At 38.2% G+C, this 20,670-nt stretch overlaps 1 protein-coding gene across 1 annotated transcript in view; it reads left to right on the top strand.

The window, feature by feature from the left end:
• Positions 1-20,422, top strand: part of LOC120539229 (potassium channel subfamily K member 13-like) — a 32,831-nt gene extending 12,409 nt beyond the window's left edge. Inside the window, exon 2 of the mRNA XM_039769106.1 lies at positions 18,345-20,422. Coding sequence (XP_039625040.1) covers positions 18,345-20,143 — 1,799 coding nt within the window. The 3' untranslated portion in view covers positions 20,144-20,422. The remainder of the gene's footprint in view (positions 1-18,344) is intronic.
• Positions 20,423-20,670: the final 248 nt, after the last annotated feature.

Below are 20,670 nucleotides of genomic sequence, written 5' to 3'. Positions count from 1 at the left end.
TTCTTTCTCTCCTTCCTGCTTCCAACCTCCATTATTATTATTATTATTATTATTATTAATTTTTTCCCCTCTCTCTCACTCTCTCTCTCCCCCACAACCGACTCGCGCTTCTTTTAAAATGACGAGGGCCACAGCAGCTGCAGCATTAGCCACGGGACAATCACGAATGTGGGCAGTTCCTTACCTGTACACTAGGTGAGAAACGCCCACACCCTATGGATCGCCCCGCGGCTCGCTATGGCCCAACGACTCCTTGCTAAGCCGCGAGCGCGTGATTATTTATTTAAAAATGGCCTTTACTCAGTGAGCTGTGGACCCGCTATACCACAGCCTGTCAGACAGTCTTGGTGTCACAATTACTCCTAATCCATTTATAGCTGTGTTTGGCGTACTCCCATATGGGCTTACACTGTAGAAGGTCAAACAAACTGGAATTGCCTTTATTTCACTATTAGCATGTAGACTTATCTGGTTCAATTGGAAGAATCGTAGCCCACCTCTTTTAAATCAGTAGGTAACTGATGTTATATACTATTTGAAATTAGAAAAAAAAACACTTAGAGAATCTGTTCAAAACGTTTTTTTAAAACCTGGCAGGATCTAATCTATAACATTTTAGAATAAACATTTATATTGGGGAGAAGGACTTCTTTCCTTATTTAATACTCTCAAAGTTTTACTCTATTGATCTTCGTCTCCTTCTCGTGAGTGGGGGGTGAACTGAATTTAGTTTTGTTAAGTTTGACTTGATTGTATGGAATGTTACATGCTTTTAATATATTCAATAAAAGATTAAATAAATAAATAAAATTTAAATGATGCAAGTTTATTTCAAATGTTTCTTTAAACAATCAAAACATTTATTTGTTTATATAATTAGAAAAAACATATCTTGATTTCATTGCATCTTCAGGAATACCAATCTGTATATAAATACATCCTATTTGTATTTTCAAAGTAATGGAGGTTCTCACACACTTCTTTACAAATACGGTAACTTATGACATTTGAATATTACCTTTTTATGACATTATTTTTCTACTTTGTTAGAAAACACCATGTTGTTCCTGTTATTGTTATTCACATTTTGTGCTCCTGGCATGATTTGGTTAATTTCCTCTCCTCAGTTTAACTTTGCAGCATCTGAATGCTGCTTAAGGATTGGTATGGTTGTTGGTCATGATCCTTGATAATAATGATGTGTCTAAAAGTGACAATCACTTCCTGTTAACAAGCCCCAGTGGGATTTAACCACTGATTTCTAGAGCATGATCCTCATATCCTAAAAACAACAAAGATATCTTTACAATGTCTTTGGTCATTACAGTTAGGGTTTTGAAACCCTATTTTGATTTCTGAGTTTTAATTTGTGCTTTTGATCATTGATAGTTCATTGTGTAACCTCAGACTTGAACAGCTTGATTAAAAAAAAGTTGAAAACATGAGAATACCAACATTTAACAGCCTGATTCCACCAAGATAACATTTTCTGCATAAGTGCTTTGATGTTTAATAAAAAAATCCAAAAAAGCAGTGTGAATTACAAGGCAACTGTGTTTCAAAAACACTCAATGACAGATGAGTTGTAATGAGATGCATTATCATTGTGTTTTATTTAAAGAGGAGTGCTCTGCTTTGTGTAACCAGCTTGTAAAATGAGTGAAGCTCTTGAGAACTAGAGAACATTTTGTACATTTTGGACATGAGCTTACATTACCTACCATGCCTGGCTTCAGAAGAATGCCTTATCATACATTTTAAATCTTCTCATCCTGATGTCATTATTTAAAATCAAGTGCATCACATTGCTAAAGCCTTTTATGGTCAATTAAAACAATCAATCAAATCAATGAAAAGCTTTCTCTAACAAAGTTACCCAGTTCTGAAGAAAATCTCATTAATTTTAATGACCTGATAAATGACATAAAGTAAACAATCAATAGTACACTGCTACAGCAAAAAACAAAAGTCACATAAAAAGATTAGTACATCAGTGAAGAGCAAATCATCCCTGTGATTAAAGGTAGATTCCAGCTGAAACTTTTCTAATTGAATTCTTTTTGAACATCAGAAAAAGAGTAATAAGCAAGACCTGGTGTTACTTTGGGAGCCAGCAATTTGTTGAAATGTCTTAAGTGTAAGTTTTTCTCTGGAGTTGGCATTTTTAATATGCTGTGCAGTAGACTGAATAAAATAGCAGCCCTGTTAAAATATGTCAGCATGTCTAATAGCATTCTGTATTAAGATGGCCAGTGGATGATTGGAAAAAAAATCAAAAACCCAACAATTCATTGTTTATGTCCTTGATCTACTTCAGTTTGTATATAGGGCAAATCGTTCAGTGGCAGATGCAGTTAATTTATGCCTCCACTATATTTTTCAGCATCTGGACCTGCCTAACCCCTATGTGAGGGTCTTGTTTGTGGATTTTTGCTCAGCCTTCAATACCATTATTCCAGAGTTGCTTCAGAGTAAACTAATTCAGTTAGGTGTACCCTATGGTGTCTGCAGTGGATTATGAGTTTCTTGACAGGCAGGAAGCAGTATGTGAGACTGGGCCGCAATCTGTCAAATCCAATGTCAATTAGCATAGGCTTCCACTAAGGCTGTGTTCTTTCACTCCTCCTGTTTTCACTTTATACAAATGACTGTAGATCCATGGACACATCTGTAAAAATCCAAAGGTTTGCAGATGAAACAACCATAGTAGGCCTCATTACTAATAATGATGTGTCTTCCTATCAAAGACAGATGGGCTGACTTGTAGAATGGTATACTTATAACAACTTGGAACTCAATGCTATTAAGAGAGAGGAAATGAGGATTGACTTCCTCTGACAAGTCACTGACTGTCCACCTTTACAAATTAATGGGCAGACAGTGTCTGTGGTTCAGTCATTTAAATTCCTGGAGACTACTTTCACTAATACATTAAAATGGGGCAGGCACATCTCCTCCATCATCAAGAAAGCCAGGGAGAGATTATTCTTCCTTTGCCAGCTTAAGAAGCTTAACTGATCAAGGTATATATTAAATTTTTACTCAGCCGTCAATGAGAGAATTGTGACCTCCTCCATCACCATTTGGTTTCCTTGTGCCTACTCCCTTTCTAAGAGTTGGTTGCAGCGGGTGATTTTTTTTTTAGCAGAGAAAATCATTGGCTGTTGCCTCCCAGCATTTAAAGATCTGTTCATCGCCAGAGAAAGAAAGAGAGCAGGAAAGATCATAGCTGAGATTGTTCCACCCACCCTAGCAGCCATCTGTACATTAAATTGCCATCAAAGAGGAGGTACCAGTCTATCGCAACCCGAACTACATGCCATCTCCACAGCTTTTTTCCTTAAAGTTTTCAAATCCTAAATAAACTTACATAAGGTTACTCCTAAGTATTTTTACAATGTATAACTGGTATCTGTGCTGTTTGTCTATTCATAAATACTTCATATTTGCTCAGCTTATACTATTCAAAATTTTTTTTTATTTCAGTAATTCAATTGAAAAAGTGAAACTCATATATTATATAGATTCACTAGCAAAATACCCGGCTTGAGCGAGAAGTAGTGTGTTAAAGAAGTAATGAAAAATAAAAGGAAACATTTTAATAATAATGTAACACGATTGACAATGTAATTGTTTTGTAATTGTTGTGAGTGATGAGTGTTGCTGTCATATATATATATATATATATATATACATACAGTATATATACACAGACACACATATAAACATATATATATACATATCTACATATACACACATACATATACATACACACACATATATACACACAAATACATATATATATATATACATACGCACATATATAAACATATATATACATACATATCTACATATACACACACACACATATACAAATAATTAAATGGGCAGGCTATTTCGTATAAGTGCAATACTCTGCTTGTTAAAACGGATGACTCCCGCTCTTACGTGCAAGTCTGTGTGGATATTATGAACTATCGTTTCTGTTCAAGTTCTATTTAAATTTTAAATAGAAGGAATTTTTATTTAGTCGACAGAATATTATTCCGGAATAAATCAACTCAAACCTTAAATAACTTATAATATTTTGCTCTCCATAAAAATATATCCTGTCTAAATTATACAAGTTAGAAATAAAGTAAACGTTAAAAGAACAAACATTTAAATTTCTTTACTCTTATGTAATTTTATATAAAAAATAAACTTAAATTTTAAATATACCAAAAGATTTTGCTCTCCATAAAAATATATCCTGTCAAAATTATACAAATTCAAATATGAACATGGTGCATAACAAAACCTGGAAATATAAATAAAATTAGTTCTTTTCAGCAATAACAAATCAAATCATTCAGTTGTCTTTGCTCTTATGTCATTTTATCAAAACTGGTCGCCTGGCATCTTTTTTTGGCAACAAGTTCATTTGTTTGGTGTGAGGTTCTGTGTTGTGGAGATTCTCAGGATGGACTGCAGGTGCTCATCAGTGAGACGACTCCTGTGTGCTGTTTTGTTAGTCTTCATGACTGAGAAGAGCTTCTCACACAGATATGTGCTACCAAACATGCACAAGGTTCGAGCCGCATGTAGACGGAGCTGGAGCATTTCTGTGGGAATGGAGTGAATAAACTGTGCGGGCCGTGCAGTATCGTACTTTGCCTTCAGTGTGCCATTACACTGCAGCTCAATCACCTCCATCTGAATCTGCACAGGTGCAGTTTCCACATCGACGGCAAATGGGTTGCGAAACAACTCAAAATTCTTTTTTTGTTCTTCAAAGTCACCAAAGCGCCGTGCAAACTCAGTGAGCAGTGCGTTCAGTTTATCAGCAAAGTGCGTATTTGGGAACACCGTTGTGCCAACTTGGTTCAACATTACTTGGCAACAGGGAAAGTGGGGCAAGTTGCACTGGTGCATTTGTGTCTCCCATAAAAGTAGCTTCACTTGAAATCACTTTGTGATTGTGCACGGGTAAAAACGTCTGCTGAAGTGTCAGAATCTTCTTTAACTCTTCTGCTTTCTGTATCTTGTGCATTGCATTCAGGTCTTTCAGGTTATCTTGATGTTTTGTCTCATAGTGCCGTCTTAGATTAAATTCTGTAATTACAGCCACATTAGCTCCACAAATGAGACACACAGGTTTACCGGCAATGTCAGTAAATATATACTCAGCCTCTCATCGGTTTTTAAAGGCTCTATGTTCAGAGTCACCTTTTCTCTTCGGCATCGTGTGGGCTAGCTTCGCAATAACTTGCAGCATCATAAGCTAGACTTGATTAACACGGTAAGTGTTCGGCAAGGCAGCTGAAGAGCTGCATTATGGGATCTGTAGTTTATTGTGTTACCAGCGCTTCATCTCCCCGGGCCATTAATAACAATAATACAGTATATAAAATGATCTTGCGGGCCGGATGTGGCCCGTGGGCCTTGAGTTTGATACATATGGACTACATAGAACTTGAAAAGATATATTTTTTCGAATGTGATCGCGCAATTCAGATCGAGTTGACGCGCACTACAGTACATCGAGCCCGCGTGCTACTGTGGTTTTGCCTGCGTGCATTAATAAGTTACCCTCCCCTCGCTCTTACTTTTTTACCGTTCATCTAATGAATACACTGAGTATGGCTTTACCAAAACAATCATTGATCGCGAATAAAGTATCCATTATTCATAAAGCTTCAATTGGTGATCTGTCTTTCTGCGTTAACCTCATATTTTTTCATATGTCTCAAACCAAGGGGATGCGAAGTTAAAATGAATAAAAATGCGTGCGTACATACTCAGTGCATCCCCTCTCGGGAATCGAACCTCGGACGTCGGTGCTACAGGATTGCGCCACGGCGTGTGGTTAATCTATTTGAGCGTAGCAGTGTAATTCGGTTTTTGTTCAGCACTCTTTGGAACTGTTGCTTTTTGTCTGCGCACTGCGTCAGTTCACGTGAGCTGCTGAATATGGTTTTATATGTCACTCGCTCGCTTCTAATTGTTTCGCTGCCTTCTTAATTATATAATGCATGTTTTCTTAAGCGCTTTTTGGAGCTCTTCCTGGTTTTCTACGTACTGTGTAATTACGTGGGAGGCGTGATGATGTCACACGAAACTCCGCCCCCCCACGGCTTTCAAGCTCAACTCCATTACAGTAAATGGAGAAAAATAGCTTCTAGTTATGACCATTATGCGTAGAATTTCGAAATGAAACCTGACCAACTTTTGTAAGGAAGCTGTAAGGAATGAGCCTGCCAAATTTCAGCCTTCTACCTACACGGCAAGTTGGAGAATTAGTGATGAGTCAGTCAGTCAGTCAGTGAGTCAGTCAGTCAGTCAGTGAGGCCTTTGCCTTTTATTAGTATAGATTACACAAAGAGTGATACATATATTTCACGAGTTTAATTATTTTCATTTTGGTGTTTATGGCCTACAGGTAATGAAAACACAAAATACAGTATCTCAGAAAATTAGAATATTACATAAAACCAATAAAAAAATGATAATACAGAAATGTTGGCCTACTGAAAAGTATGTACATGTATGCACTCAATACTTGGTCGAGGCTCCTTTTGCATCAATTACAGTGCATGGCACTACTGAGGTGTTGTGGAAGCCCAGGATGCTTTCATAGCGGCCTTCAGCTCATCTGCATTGTTGGGTCTGGTGACTCTCATCTTCCTCTTGACAATACCGCATAGAGAAGGGGTTTAAATCAGATGAGTTTCTTGGCCAATGAAGCACAGTGATACCATGGTCATTAAACCAGGTATTGGCACTTTTGACAGTGTGGGCAGGTGCCAAGTTCTGCTGGAAAATGAAATCAGAATCTCCATAAAGCTTGTCAGCAGAGAGAAGCATGAAGTGCTCTAAAATTTCCTGGTAGACGGCTGTGCTGACTTTGGATTTGATAAAACACTTTGGACCAACATCAGAAAATGACATGGCTCCCCAAATCATCACTGACTGTGGAAACTTCACACTGGACATCAAGCAACTTGGATTCTGTGCCTCTTCCTCCAGACTTTGGGACCTTGAATTCCAAATGCAATGCAAAATTTACTTTCATCTGAAAAGAGGTCTTTGGACCACTGAGCAACAGTCCAGTCCATTTTCTCCTTAGCCCAGGTAAAATGCGTGTGATGTTGTCTCTGGTTCAGGAATGGCTTGACACAAGGAATGCAACAGTTGTGGCCCATGTTCCGGATACGTTTGTGTGTGGTGGCTCTAGAAGCACTGACTCCAGCCGCAGTCCTCTCCTTGAGAAGGTGCTTGTGCACCTTTTTCTGTCACAGTTTTTCCTTCCACTCAACTTTCCATTAATATGCTTGGATACAGCACTCTGTGAACATCCAGCTTCTTTAACAATTACCTTTTGTGGCTTACCCTCCTTGTGGAGGGTGTCAATGACTGTCTTCTGGACAACTGTCAAGTCAGCAGTCTTCCCCATGATTGTGGCCTACTGAACCAGACTAAAGAAACCATTAAAAGGCTCAGGACACCTTTGCAGGTGTTTTGGGTTATTTAGCTGAGTGAATTTTGAGTTTTCATTACCTGTAGGCCATAAACAGCAAAATGAAAAGAAATAAACGCTTGAAATATATCACTGTGTAATGAATCTATATAATATATGAGTTTCACTTTTTGAATTAAATTACTGAAATAAATAAACTTTTGATGATATTCTAATTTATTGAGATGCATCTGTATATTATTTTGTATAGTTTTTCTATTTATTTGATGGTATTATTGAAGTTTGTAAATGTTTTTGTTCATAAAATGTGTATTTGAATAGTTATTTGCACAGTGCCAGGTTAATGGTGGGCTGAAAGTGTGTTGTCCGGAGTTAGTATTGTCTTGTATTCCATGTTTTTGCACCTAACCAAAGTCAATTCTGGTATGTTTCACATCCTAGCATTAAAGTGATTCTGATAACGTACATCAAATGCTTTTGGTAGCATATTAAATCTATAAACCACCCATAGCTGGTTTCCTCATTCTCTGCTGGAAAAAGCAGACGTGAAAATTGATTTAGATATATATTCTTTTTAAATTCAAAATATGCTGTGGTCTTGTCACAACCAGCATGCATGTACAAGTAAAAATACATTTCTAGTGGCCAAAACATGTGGATGAGTCAAATGATTTTAAGCAGTGAGAGGATGGCTAAAAAAGAGAAACTTCACATAATTGTAGAAAATCAAACAGGCATTAACACTATCCTGAAATAAGAAGCAAAACAGCAAGGACATAATGATCAGTCTCATAAGGATTTTCTTCAGTAGTCGTCCATTTATAGATGTTATGAATCTGGGGTTTTGAACATCACTCATTATATTTCTGAGAATATTTTATGTTTGTTTTAACAATGCTATTATGTTTTTGTCAATTTTTTAATGATGTCATTTGCCCATTTTGTATGTCTATTTTGATCACAGATGCTGGCATTTTTAATTTTTTTGCATGGATATGGCCATATTTTTGATGAAAAAAGAACCTCAATGCTATCACATGATCACCAAGTGCATGACCCTCAATTTCATAATAACAACCTTATTTCAGATAGCTGCATGCCAGTTCTGGGGCCTCATGCATAACGCGTGCGTAGAATTCGCAATATAACATGACGTAAGCACAAAAGCCGAAATGAGCTTACGCATAGTAAAATCCAGATGCAGGAACCTGTGCATTCGCCAACTTCTGCGTTCTTTCGCTCCATAAATCCCGGTCAGCGTGAAAAGTAACGCTCGTGCACGCGCCTGCTGTTCCGCTCCAACTCCTCCCAGAATTACACCTCTTTAAATATGCAAATCAATATAAATAGTCCTTAAGATCAGCATTCTGTGAAAAGACAATGGGAAAAGCAAGAGGGAAAATGGAAGAATTTCAGCGAATACCAAGTGGAGGCAAGGAAAAACGTACTAGTTGTTGGTTTAAACAGTGGTATAAACAACAAAAGGAAGCTGATCGAGTGACATAGCGTGTTGGAGAAACTCGAAAGCTCAAGTTCACAAAGTCGCACAGTGCCCGAAATAAAAAAGAAGTTGTCAGATATCAAAGTTGCCATGAAAAGGCGAGTTGTAGCCCACCATCTGAGTGTCACATGAAAGCTTATTAGGGTACAGAGAAAAACAAAGGCACACAGTGGGGAAAAAGCACGAAATGTCAACTTCAATCTCAAAATTTCCACTTTAATCACGTAGTTTATTTTGCCATTAAAGTAGAACATCATAAACTTCATCTTAAAAATCATTTGATTAACTACTTTTTCAAATCACATCGTAAGTAAAGTAGCACGTTAAATGCTTTTTTTTTATGTGTTCTTCTATGTGCTCTGTGAGTGAATCACTATGTGCTTCTTAAACTGGCTTTCTCTATTTCTGACAGAACACAGAATCCATCACATCCGTGATATTACAGCTCTCTGAATAACTAAAATACTGAGATGTATATGTGATACCATTTTCATGATGATAGGAGTTAAAGCATGTTATTAAACATGGGAACACGGTGGTGCAGTGTGTGCGACCTTCGATGAAATTATTTATTGCAGCAGTACTCAGGGGCGGCCCTGGGCAGAGAAAGAATCGGTGGTTCCTTCGCCCGCCAATGTCAATAAGGTAGCTTATGCACGGTGGATGGCCACGTCCATTGCGGACACTGCATAGCCGCCTTGTGCTCATGACACAAGCGTTTAACTTTTGCTGAAATTTGCCGCTGCATTTTTAGCTGTGTTGTTATTTTCTCTTTCTGTTTTATATTCAATATATATTGGCGTGGCGGCCCCTGGGATTTGGCAGCCCTGTGCAGGTGCACAGTTTGCACATTCCTAAGGCTGCCCCTGCAGTACTGTTCCTTTCAAACGTACTAACCTCCAATTCCTGTCCTTCCTTTTCTTTCTCCAAGTAACCGATCGCCACACAATCAGCTCTGTAATGGACGTTACGCCATCTGTAAGCTTATAACACCGATTCTTCAAAACTTTTAAGGAACATTGAAATATATTTGTAGTACATGTTTAATTATTCTATCCTTCACACCAGTCCCAGTGAAGCATACAGTGGGAGGCAGGAACAATCGTGAGTGGAGCGCCAGATCCTTGCTAGTGTAGCAACACCATGTCCTTTAATTATTAACAATATAGATTATTTAAATGAAGTTAAAGGTTTATCTGTATAATATAATAAACATATTTTGCTGCATTTCATCTTAAAAATGATATCGTCATCATATGTAAATATGCACTTTATAAAGTGGCTCAGGTTCTGCAATATTACAACTGTATCGTAAGTTTACAGTGAGGTGATTGTACTCATAAGTACAGACAGTTCTACAAGGAGCAGTTGATGGACTGATAGAGCTCTTGGGATGAAACTGTTTCTGAACCACGAGGTCCATACAGGGAAGGTTTGAAGCGTTTGTCATATGAGAGCAGTTCAAATAGGAAGCATGGCTGAGGCAGCGTTTGCTTGATGCTGTATACTGATAATTCTTTTTCCGATCAGCTTGTCCGAGTGTTACAGTGAGAGTAATATGGAAAAAGATGATCCGCTGTGGCAACCTCTAATGGTAGCAGCTGAAAGAAGAAGAAGAAGGTGCAGTGAGAGTAACAACGCTAAAGCAGCTATGGTATTTAGAATAGTTTGACCATTCTGTGGACCATTATATTGTTACTGGTTAATTACAATCAGATGCATTAAACCAGGGGTGCCCAATGCTTCGATCGCGATTGACCGGTAGATCGCAAGGGTAGTGCAGGTAGATCGCATTGCATTCAAAAAAATTTTTTTTAAATGTTAGTCTATATATCCTCCCTATGGCATTTGCCACTTGATTGACATACAGGGTGGCCAGTCTGAGATCTCTTTTCCTCTAACACACTGGTCATCCCACATGCACGAACAAACGCGCAAGCTACTGCAAAACTCCAGCTATCTAACTGATCTAGTTAGCCTTCCATTTTATATCGACTAAAGAAGGGATTAAAAAAAAATTGTTTGGGGAGGGTATGGGCTGGATGTGGAACTAGAAGAGAATTTTTTTTTCTCACAATGTCACAATTGAAGTGCGTTTGTCTGATCTGTCAGTCTATCATTGCTGTTCCAAAGAAGGAAAATATGGAAAGGCACTTTTGAACTGTTCATAAAAACTACGAAACTGACTTCCTTCTGAAAAGCGATCTGAGAAAGAGAAAGGAGAGGGAACTAAAATTTCAGTTAATCGGACATCCAAAACCTTGCGTCAGAGCAGGAGATGCAATTTTCAATGTGCTCTGTAGCGTATGCGTGTGCGCAACTTGTCAGCATACGCTACAGAGCAGATTGAAAATTGCCTGTCAGACTTTGAAAGACGGTTTCAAGGCTCAGCTTCACTTGAGCCAATCGGTACATTTAAGTGCTATCCATTCAGGGAAGATGTTGAGGGTGATTCACTCGCATCGGAAATTGCAACACTGTTTCACCTAAAACTCCTCTACAGTGGAGGATGAGATTTTGACACTACAGGATAACATTCAGCTGAAGTCTGGGGCTCTTGGACAGTTTTGTAACTTACTCACAGAGGAAAAGTATCCAAACATGAGGAAATGTGCTACCCCCTTGACTGCATTATTCGGCTCTACTTATTTATGCAAGTCAGCCTTTTCCCACATGAAGATTATTAAATCCAAATACTGCAGTGACCATAAATGTATTGAATTATTGTGCCATAAAGGTTATTCAGTTATGCAAGGTAAAACAACATATATTTTATGTATAAAGTATACTCAGTATATATATTGTGGGAAGCAGCCCGGACACAGACAGACGGACATCATTTTATAAATCCAACACACGTTTATTCTACAATTTGGAAGTGCACAAACCCAGTGCCGCAGCACCAATCACCACCACAGTCCAGGCCTCTGTCCACAATACATTTCCTTCAGACCGCCTCCTTCTCTCTGTGTATCCAGACCTTGTCCTCTTCCACCCGACTCCAGCCCCCTCAGAAGGGAGGCGGCCCCTTTAAATAAGTACCCGGATGTGCTCCAGGTGTGTTCCTGGCAATCTCCCACCGACATGCCCCAGTGTGGCGGAAGTGCTGGCTGTCTCCCCGGAAGCACTCCGGGTGTCCCTGTTCCTCTTCCCCCAGCACTTCCTGGTGTGGCGGAAGTGCTGAGGTCCAGAGCTCTCCAGGCATTGGGGCGCCCCCTGGCGGTGACCACGGGCTCCTATAGGGTTGAGCTTCAAAGCTCTGCACCCGTGGCCCCCAAAGCAACCAGGGCGGTCGCCCCCTCATGGTCTGGAGAAGGCGCAAGCCCTCCTCCAATCCTCCTGGACGTCCCGGCTGGGTGCCACCCCCAGCTGCGTGCCACTATATATATATATATATATATATATATATATATATATATATATATATATATATATATATGTATATATAATTTTTAAAGTAGGTAGATCATTTTGACCTGGTCATTTTAAAAGTAGCTCACAAGCCGCAAAAAGTGTGGGCACCCCTGCATTAAACTAATAAACAATATGCAGTTAATTTCAGTGTATTTATAAAGCCACGTCAGGAAAAGAATGGATAACCACACTGGAACAGTAGCACTGCTTTGACGCTGGGTGCTGCCAGTCTGCAAAACCGAGTGGAAAACAGGGTATGAGGTACTGTGGAAATGTGCGTGGCTTTACGCCAAGTTTAGGTTTTATGCATCGCGATTTGAACATGGAAACGTTCTTATGCAACATTTCTGTGTGTACGCACCATTTATACATGAGGCCCCTGGTGTCCAAGTTTGTGCATACAAAAAATTTTTTTTTGTGCGTGGCTTAGAGAGAGTAAATTGCATTCTGCAAGTTAACAACTTTGCTTTGTACTTTGACTCTGATTTTTGGTTTTGGTTATTTAGCCACATTTTCTTTTCTCAAACCTTGTTTTCCCCCTGCCCCTTATGATTAAAGTTTGCTTTTTCATTTGCCTTTGCCACTTTGGCAGAACAGTGAACAAACATGAGACCTGCCTAGCATGAACCTAGCTCCTACAGAAAAAAGTAAAAGGCTAAACAGATTTAAACTGTTAAAAAAAGAGAACCACAAAAATATTTTTGAACAAAAAGGCGCCAAGGCAGTTTTAAAATAGCAACAAGATATGGAAAGAAAGTGGTGTCTGGCTTTCCAAAGAAATTTGGTAAATTTGACAATCTTACCATTTTATAAGTAGAACAATGGTGCTGTGATGTCACACATCAATTCATAAGGCTATCTTTCATCAGTGAAGAAATGGAAGATTACCTGACAAAAAAGATTAAAATGAAAAACACACAATAAATAATACAAAATGCATTAAAACTACATAAACAATGCTCATCTAGAGTTTAACCTGACAAGTATAAAACTATGTCATTAGTATAAATAATTCATATTATATTTCTAGATCATTCTGATGGAAATTACATTCCCCCACTCTGTTAGAATATTTTATTTGTGGGCAGAGGAAGGAAGAGGCTGGTGCATATCTCCTCAGACATTTCCATGGCTTCTTCTGTTTTCTGTCCTTGCCTGCGCTCCTTTTGAAAAGGGCAGCTCACCCACTGAAACTCTGTTGGCTCTTAATTAGCCCAGTGCACCTTTAGCACTTGTCATTTTGCAGGCCAATTACTGTTATTCTAACGATTATAGCAACAGGCTGCCTAATATGAGATTATTGCATATTATCAAAAAGCATAGGTTAACATGATATTGAAAGATTTTATCTGAATATGCCCTGTTTCTTGCCTCATACAATACCAAAACGTGAATTTTAATTTAATGGGTGACATTAAATTAGACCAGCATGTGTTAGTGTACCCTGTGACACTTTTCTGATCCACATAGTGCATGTTAGAGTCATAATGTCAGCAGCATAGCATGAAGTATAGGAACCACTCATGCACACTAATGCACACAACCACGTTCCTCACACAGAGGGAAAATTTTAAAATATCGAGTCTTCAGCTTTAGGATGTAGCAGGAAAGTTTAAACTCCTCGAGGAAAATGATAGGAAAAATGTGTAAACCTCATGAAATGTCAAATACCCTCCATCCCACCAAAAGAGTTAAATTTAAAAATCTGCCTAGCTCTGCCATGCCACTGATTATCCAAAAAATTGATATTCATATTCAGTATCAATAATATAGGGAGTTTGGCTAGCAAGTGGAGACCTACCAGCTCATCAGAATTTAAATAGAAATAGTGGCATTTTATTTTATTGTAATTTTTGGCTTACAGTTCTGCTATCCTTAGTTGGTGATGTCACTTTATAATTGGTATTTATGATGCCACAACTCATTAGGCAGCATGTCCTGTGGGTGTGAATCATGGAGCAAAATAATGTGATCGCTTCCACTTATTACCTCTTATATGGAAAGGAAATGTTTAAATGGACTCAACACAGACATCTTTAAAAAAAATCTGCATTTTAAGTACATGTCTTGGTAGGTACTGAGGTGGGCTGGAGCCCTGCCCAGGGTTTGTTCTTGCCTTGTGCCCTGTGTTGGCTGGGACTGGCTACAGCAGACCCCCATGAAAAATGTATTAGGATATAACGGGTTGGACAATGACTGACTGACTGACTGACTTGGCAGGTATTCTTTTTGGCATTCATATGTCAAACTGTTTTTCCTGGTTTCAGTCTTAAATGCACTTCACTTTCTTTTCCACTGTTGTTCTCAGTTATTGAAGTTGAATCTCATATAAATGAGTCACTATTTAACAGAATGAATTCTGCATGAATAATATTATCAGTTTTATCAACGCTCCAGGGAGGCCTTAATTAGGTCCCTGTGTGACCTTCTCTGCTCAGAATTAAAGAGTCTTAATTCTTTTAACCTGTCAGAATAGGACTTCACCTTCGGGTCTAGGATGCACTTAGTTCCTCTCCTCTCAATGAGATATTCTACAGACACTATGTATGTATTTTTGTAGAACTACACAGAGTATTCCACATATGGCCCCACTAGTGTACTACATATTCCAGGTAAAATTTTTCGATTTTTGATTTATACTCAATTTTATAAGAGGTGGATTTTTTTTTATCTTGTAGGATATTAACTGTTAACTAAGGATGTTAACTGATATTTTAGCTAATGCCAAAAAATAATGAAAGTAACAACAGTGACTATTAATTAAAAAAAAATAAAACCAAGGAATATGATCCAAATAAACCTTAATTACTTAAGAGGCACTATTGAGGTAGCCAAGCGCCGTAAGGAATTAATAAATATTGCATTTTTTACCTTTGTTTATTTGTGGTATCTGTTGTATTTGTTACTCTGCCAGATAAAATAAAAATGAAGTCTTTAAATGTGGCATGATTAGTGATAAATATAAAACATACGTGTTTTATAGTTTGGCAAACTAAACCTTGATCTATCCATCATGTTACACTTTGTGTATTTTTTTTTATCTGCTGAAAATGTAGGTTTTTCTATGCTGATTTGTATTCAAACATTTAGCTTTCAAATGTCCATTGGTAAATTGGCCCCATGTGAATGAGTGTGGGTGTGTGCATGGGTTTGCTCTAAGGTGGATTGGTGTCTCATTCATGAATTGTTCTTTAAACCATCCAAAACCGCTGGGATAGGTGAGATCTCCAAGATTCTTAAGTTGATAAATGGGCTAGAAAACAGATCATGTTTTAAACACGCTCATAACTGTCATTTTTATTGTGATATTCCATTCATCCATCTATTTTCTATACCCACAATTTTTCTAGTCTGAGATCGCTAAATCCTCTGGCTGTATCTTAATATTCTGGACTGGTGTCTCGTCGTGGCTCCTGCCTTAGTCCTGATTCTGTCTGGACAGGCTCCACCCTTCCACATTTGAGAATGCCATGTTATGTTATCTCTATTGCGATGGACTGGTGCCCTATCCAGGTATTGTTTCTCTGCCTTGCACCTTATGCTGGCTGGGATAGGCTCCAGCAGACCCCCGCGACCCTTTTCAGGATTAAGCAGGTTAGAAATTGACTGACTGTAATCTCTACATAAATCTGTTTATAAACATATTTTTAATTGAAATATTTATATTTGTCCATTAACTTCTCTTTGTTTTATTTTTATTCCATAAATTTTTTAAAATTATACTACCCTCTATAAAAAAATTTTCACTGTTTATTGAATGTTCGGCTTTCTGACTACTCTACACTGAATTACCAGATTTATTTGATTTGTTATTTTGAAACAAAGCATCTTTTAAGAAGTGTTGTTTCTAGCACTGAGATTGACAAAAGAAAAACATCATTTCTCACCTGCTTAGTGCCAACATTATATTTGAAGCTCATTATCCCAGCATTTTCTTAACATGCTATTCTAGCTGTCCTTGAATAAATTAGATACTATTCTAAATCACATAACCATTCCCACTCTTCAGCACCACTGCCACATCTGAACAATTAGGTGACAAGAAATGGGACAGAAGCTTGCCTGCGACTGTGTTCTAAAGCAGTGTCCCACTGAACAGTAGTTATACAAATTAAATACAGAGGATGCATGTGACTGAAATAAAGAATCAAAAAGATCAGATTAGGCATTATGGCTCAGTAGGCCATTCGTTATTTTTTTTGTGGAGCACAGCTAGAAAGTGCATCAAGTAGCACCAACACAAGACTTCAACATGCCCATCTTCTTCAGCTGAGCATCACAGCTGTCTAATCTAAGTCATGAATACTTTATTGGACTCCAGTTCTTCAGTCTATGAGATGGTCTGTTGTTTCTACTCGTTGCTATCTTTTTTATTGTAATGAATCCAGTGTGTGTTTGTTAGGGAATTTACATGAGAGGGAAGAATTTTATTAATGTAAGTGTATATTTTATGGTGAGACTGGTGTAAGCACTGAGGTCAATGTGTTATAAGATTAAATTAGATAAACTGTATTAATTCAATGGGGAATTTCAGAATTAGGATTACTAATTAGTTGTGTCTAGCTGTAGAAATTCTGTCAACATCTACTATAGAAGATTACCCACAAAATGAGTGGAATACAAATATACTGTATTTGAATAAATATATGTGTGCAAATTATTAAATGTGTAATGTGTGCCCTTTTGTGATCATTGTGCAGAGAGAGTTAAAAAAATGTTCACTAATTAAAAAATAAAGAGTTAATAATTTAGTAATGAAATAAGGTTGCAAACATTTTTAAATTAAAATTGGCTTATTTGACATTTATTTATTAACTTTCCTCTTTTTTACTGATATGAACAAGTACAATTTTGAACAGCATAAGGATGGAATGTACATATACTAACATACCAAGTCCTCCTGCTTATCTGGAAGATTCCTAATTGCTACATTCCCTCTCACTTCCCCTTCTTATAATGAGAAAATGTTTAATTTTACTTAAAATTTTAAAAAGAATTTACCATTCAAAACAACTCAAAAATATTATCAAATCTGTCTGGTCTCTATCAATGTTAAATATTATTAACTGAACATCCTGAATCATTCCCCAATCCCTGACTAATTTGGTGGCTGGTAATGAGTATTCATATTAATTTTGTTTTCCCATTTCTGCCCTTTTGGTAAGAAGTGGAAGGGATATTTCAATATAAGTGTTTGCTTTACTGTGTGGGTGTGTTTGTGTATGTCCTGCGGTGGGTTGGCACCCTGCCCGGGATTGGTTCCTGCCTTGTGCCCTGTGTTGGCTGGGATTGGCTCCAGCAGACCCCCATGACCCTGTGTTCGGATTCAGCGGGTTGGAAAATGGATGGATGGATGTTTGCTTTACTTGCTGGCGACGTTCAATCTGTACTTGAATTTTGAAGGCAATAAATATATTAGGGTAAATAAAACATTCCTTAATATAGCATAGCATGGCATAGTGGAGTTTAGTTCAGTATATTATAGTATGGTATACGGCAGTATAGTATGGTGAAGTAGGAGAATGTTAGTGGAGATTACAACAGAGTAGACCTGTATTTCCCTGATACATGGAAAAGCAGTAGGCCAAAATTTGTTTTTGTTTTGCATTAATTAAATTCAGAGTAATGCCTCAGATAATCATATACTGTTGTCCCATAAAACAGGAAGTGGTCTTATTACAAAAATAAAAAATAAATGAAAGAATGTGTCTGTGTGCCTGTCTGTGTGCCTCTGTCATTCCAACAGATGGCACTTCACGCACCTTAACACTGATTTAATGAATCCCAAATATATACAGTAAAATTAACTAATGACCTGTTCTAAAACATTACCCAGGACAAAGTATAAAAGCATGATTTATAAAGGCAAGCTAAAAATCTAAGTCTTCACTTATTCTTTGGCTGCCTTAAGTGTTTTAATTTGTTCCAGGAAATTTTTAGCTACTGAAATATTCCTTTTTTCTCCCCCAGGGTTTGGAATGACTACACCTGCTACTGCTACTGGCAAGATCTTTCTCATCTTCTATGGCATGATAGGCTGTGCAGGGACGATTCTTTTCTTCAACCTTTTTTTGGAACGTATTATTACACTTCTGGCTGTGATAATGAAGGCTGTCAGACAGGGTAAACTGCGGCTCAATGGAGTATATCCTGAAATCACTATCCGGGCAGAAGAGGAGTCCCACTACCAAAATCCTTGGAAGCCCTCCGTCTACAATGTCATGCTAATCTTGGGGTTAGCTGCTGTTATCATTTCCTTTTGTGCGTCATCCATGTACTCACCAGCAGAGGGCTGGGATTTTATTGATTCCTTGTATTTTTGTTTTGTTACATTTAGCACTATTGGATTTGGAGATCTGGTGAGTGGTCAGAGATATACCTATGAGAATCAGGCACTGTATGGATTTGCAAACTTCACATTTATCCTCCTTGGCGTCTGCTGCATCTATTCACTTTTTAATGTCATTTCTATTATTATTAAGCAGTTTCTAAACTGGATTTTGAAGCATTGCTGTTTATGCCAGAAAAAGGCCCAGAGGCCACCCCGTCCTTTGGGAAGAAAGCAGAGAATGGCTGTAGCCCCTGCATCAACTGATCGGTATGGGCGTCCTATGAGGAGTGAGGTTTCCATGGACACAGAAGCTGTATTTGAAAGTGAGACTGATGCCAGACGTATGTCTGTCGAAATGAGTGCCATTCGAGATTTCCTAGCTTCATCTGGCTCTATGTGCTGCCAGGAAGAAAGTACATCAGTCCCTAAAACATCAGTCCATGAAACAGCTAATGGGCATCTCAAGGTTGCTTGGAGTGACCATCACCATAATACCCTCACAAGTAATATAGGTGCTGGTGGCCATGGATCACTTGCTGTTATGGAAGAACATGACCGTCAAAAAGGTCTTTTGGGAGACATTGGCTCTCTTGCTGTCATGAACAATAAATTAGCAGAAACATGTGACCATCACAATTACAGTCATGGCCTAAGTGTTGGATGCACTGGTTCATCCACCACTAACACAAGGCTGCAGCATGATGCTAGTGATCATCATCATCACCACCACCATTATCATCATCACCACCATCATCAGAATCACCAGCATCAAAGCAAACTATCTAGTAGACAAGGTTCTCCCATCAGCGAGACCAGGAGCCATCACAGGTTCACAGTATCCCCTGATGTATTACAACGCCACACAGAAGCAGGAAGTGAGACGGAAGAGCAAGGTGCTCGTTCTAGCGGAGTTGGCTCCTTGGCTAATCTGGAGAGTGTGGCACAGACAAGTGGAGGAACCTCACAGAATGGCTTATCATCCAGTGGAATTGAGTCAACAACAGCTCTGCACCACAAAATGGAAGAGGAAGATTATTCCAAAGACCGTGGGACTCCAGTAGGAGCCGAGACTTCACCTGCCTTGAATGATACAGTTCATCCAGCACTCAACAACACCCAGGACCATGGGACACATAAAGGCAAGAACCCTGAAAAGCTCCATTTGAACCAATCCAATCACAAATCAGCAAACTCAAACCATACACCATGCAAAGACTTAAAGAAAGGAGGTCCATCTAACAGTATGGACCACCACAAAGAGTACGTCAATAGTGCTACCGCAAAAAATAATCGGTTTCATGGCAGTGTCTACCTCGCCAAGGATGAAATCTTGAGTGGAGTTGGTTCTCTGACTATCATGAATGATCGATTTGCAGAGACCACCCACATGAGGATTTCTCAATGTCAAAAAAATACAGAACCTAAAGAGAATGCTTAAGAAGAAAGGAGAAACTGTCATGAACCTTGACCTTGTTATGCAGGGATTACATTAGCTGGGCTTTGTTTGTGTCATTGTTGTGATTAAAGAAGGAGAGTTAGTATAAATAATAATGGCTTAGAAAGCCATGTTTAGGAAGAAAGAGAGGGTTCAAAACGAGATGATGTAACATGACAGAAAAGTATATTAAGTTGAAATGTATGCCTACTGCCACTTGCAGGGAGTGAATATACAAAGGTTACTATAAGTGAAAGTAAAATAAAAGTTCTTAGTTTATTATTTCATGTAGATGCTTTATCTTATTAAAATTTTAAAAAAGCTCTTAATTACCAGAAATAAAACAGTCCTTCAGAAAGTTAAGTGACCATGCATAGAAACACTCCTTCTCTCTCACGTATAGCAGAATATTTGCTTATTTAATTAAATGAATTACGGGTGTTAGAGTAAGTAAGTTTATAAAGTTCCTTTGGTGGCCTTAGGTATTTACCACTCGGGAATCAGGAAAGGGGGACAAGTGGAACTCTACT

This window comes from Polypterus senegalus, chromosome 11 (assembly GCF_016835505.1).
Source record: "Polypterus senegalus isolate Bchr_013 chromosome 11, ASM1683550v1, whole genome shotgun sequence".
NCBI lineage: Eukaryota > Metazoa > Chordata > Cladistia > Polypteriformes > Polypteridae > Polypterus > Polypterus senegalus.
Note: the sequence above shows the minus strand (reverse complement) of the source record. Positions and strands in the feature narration are given on the sequence as shown.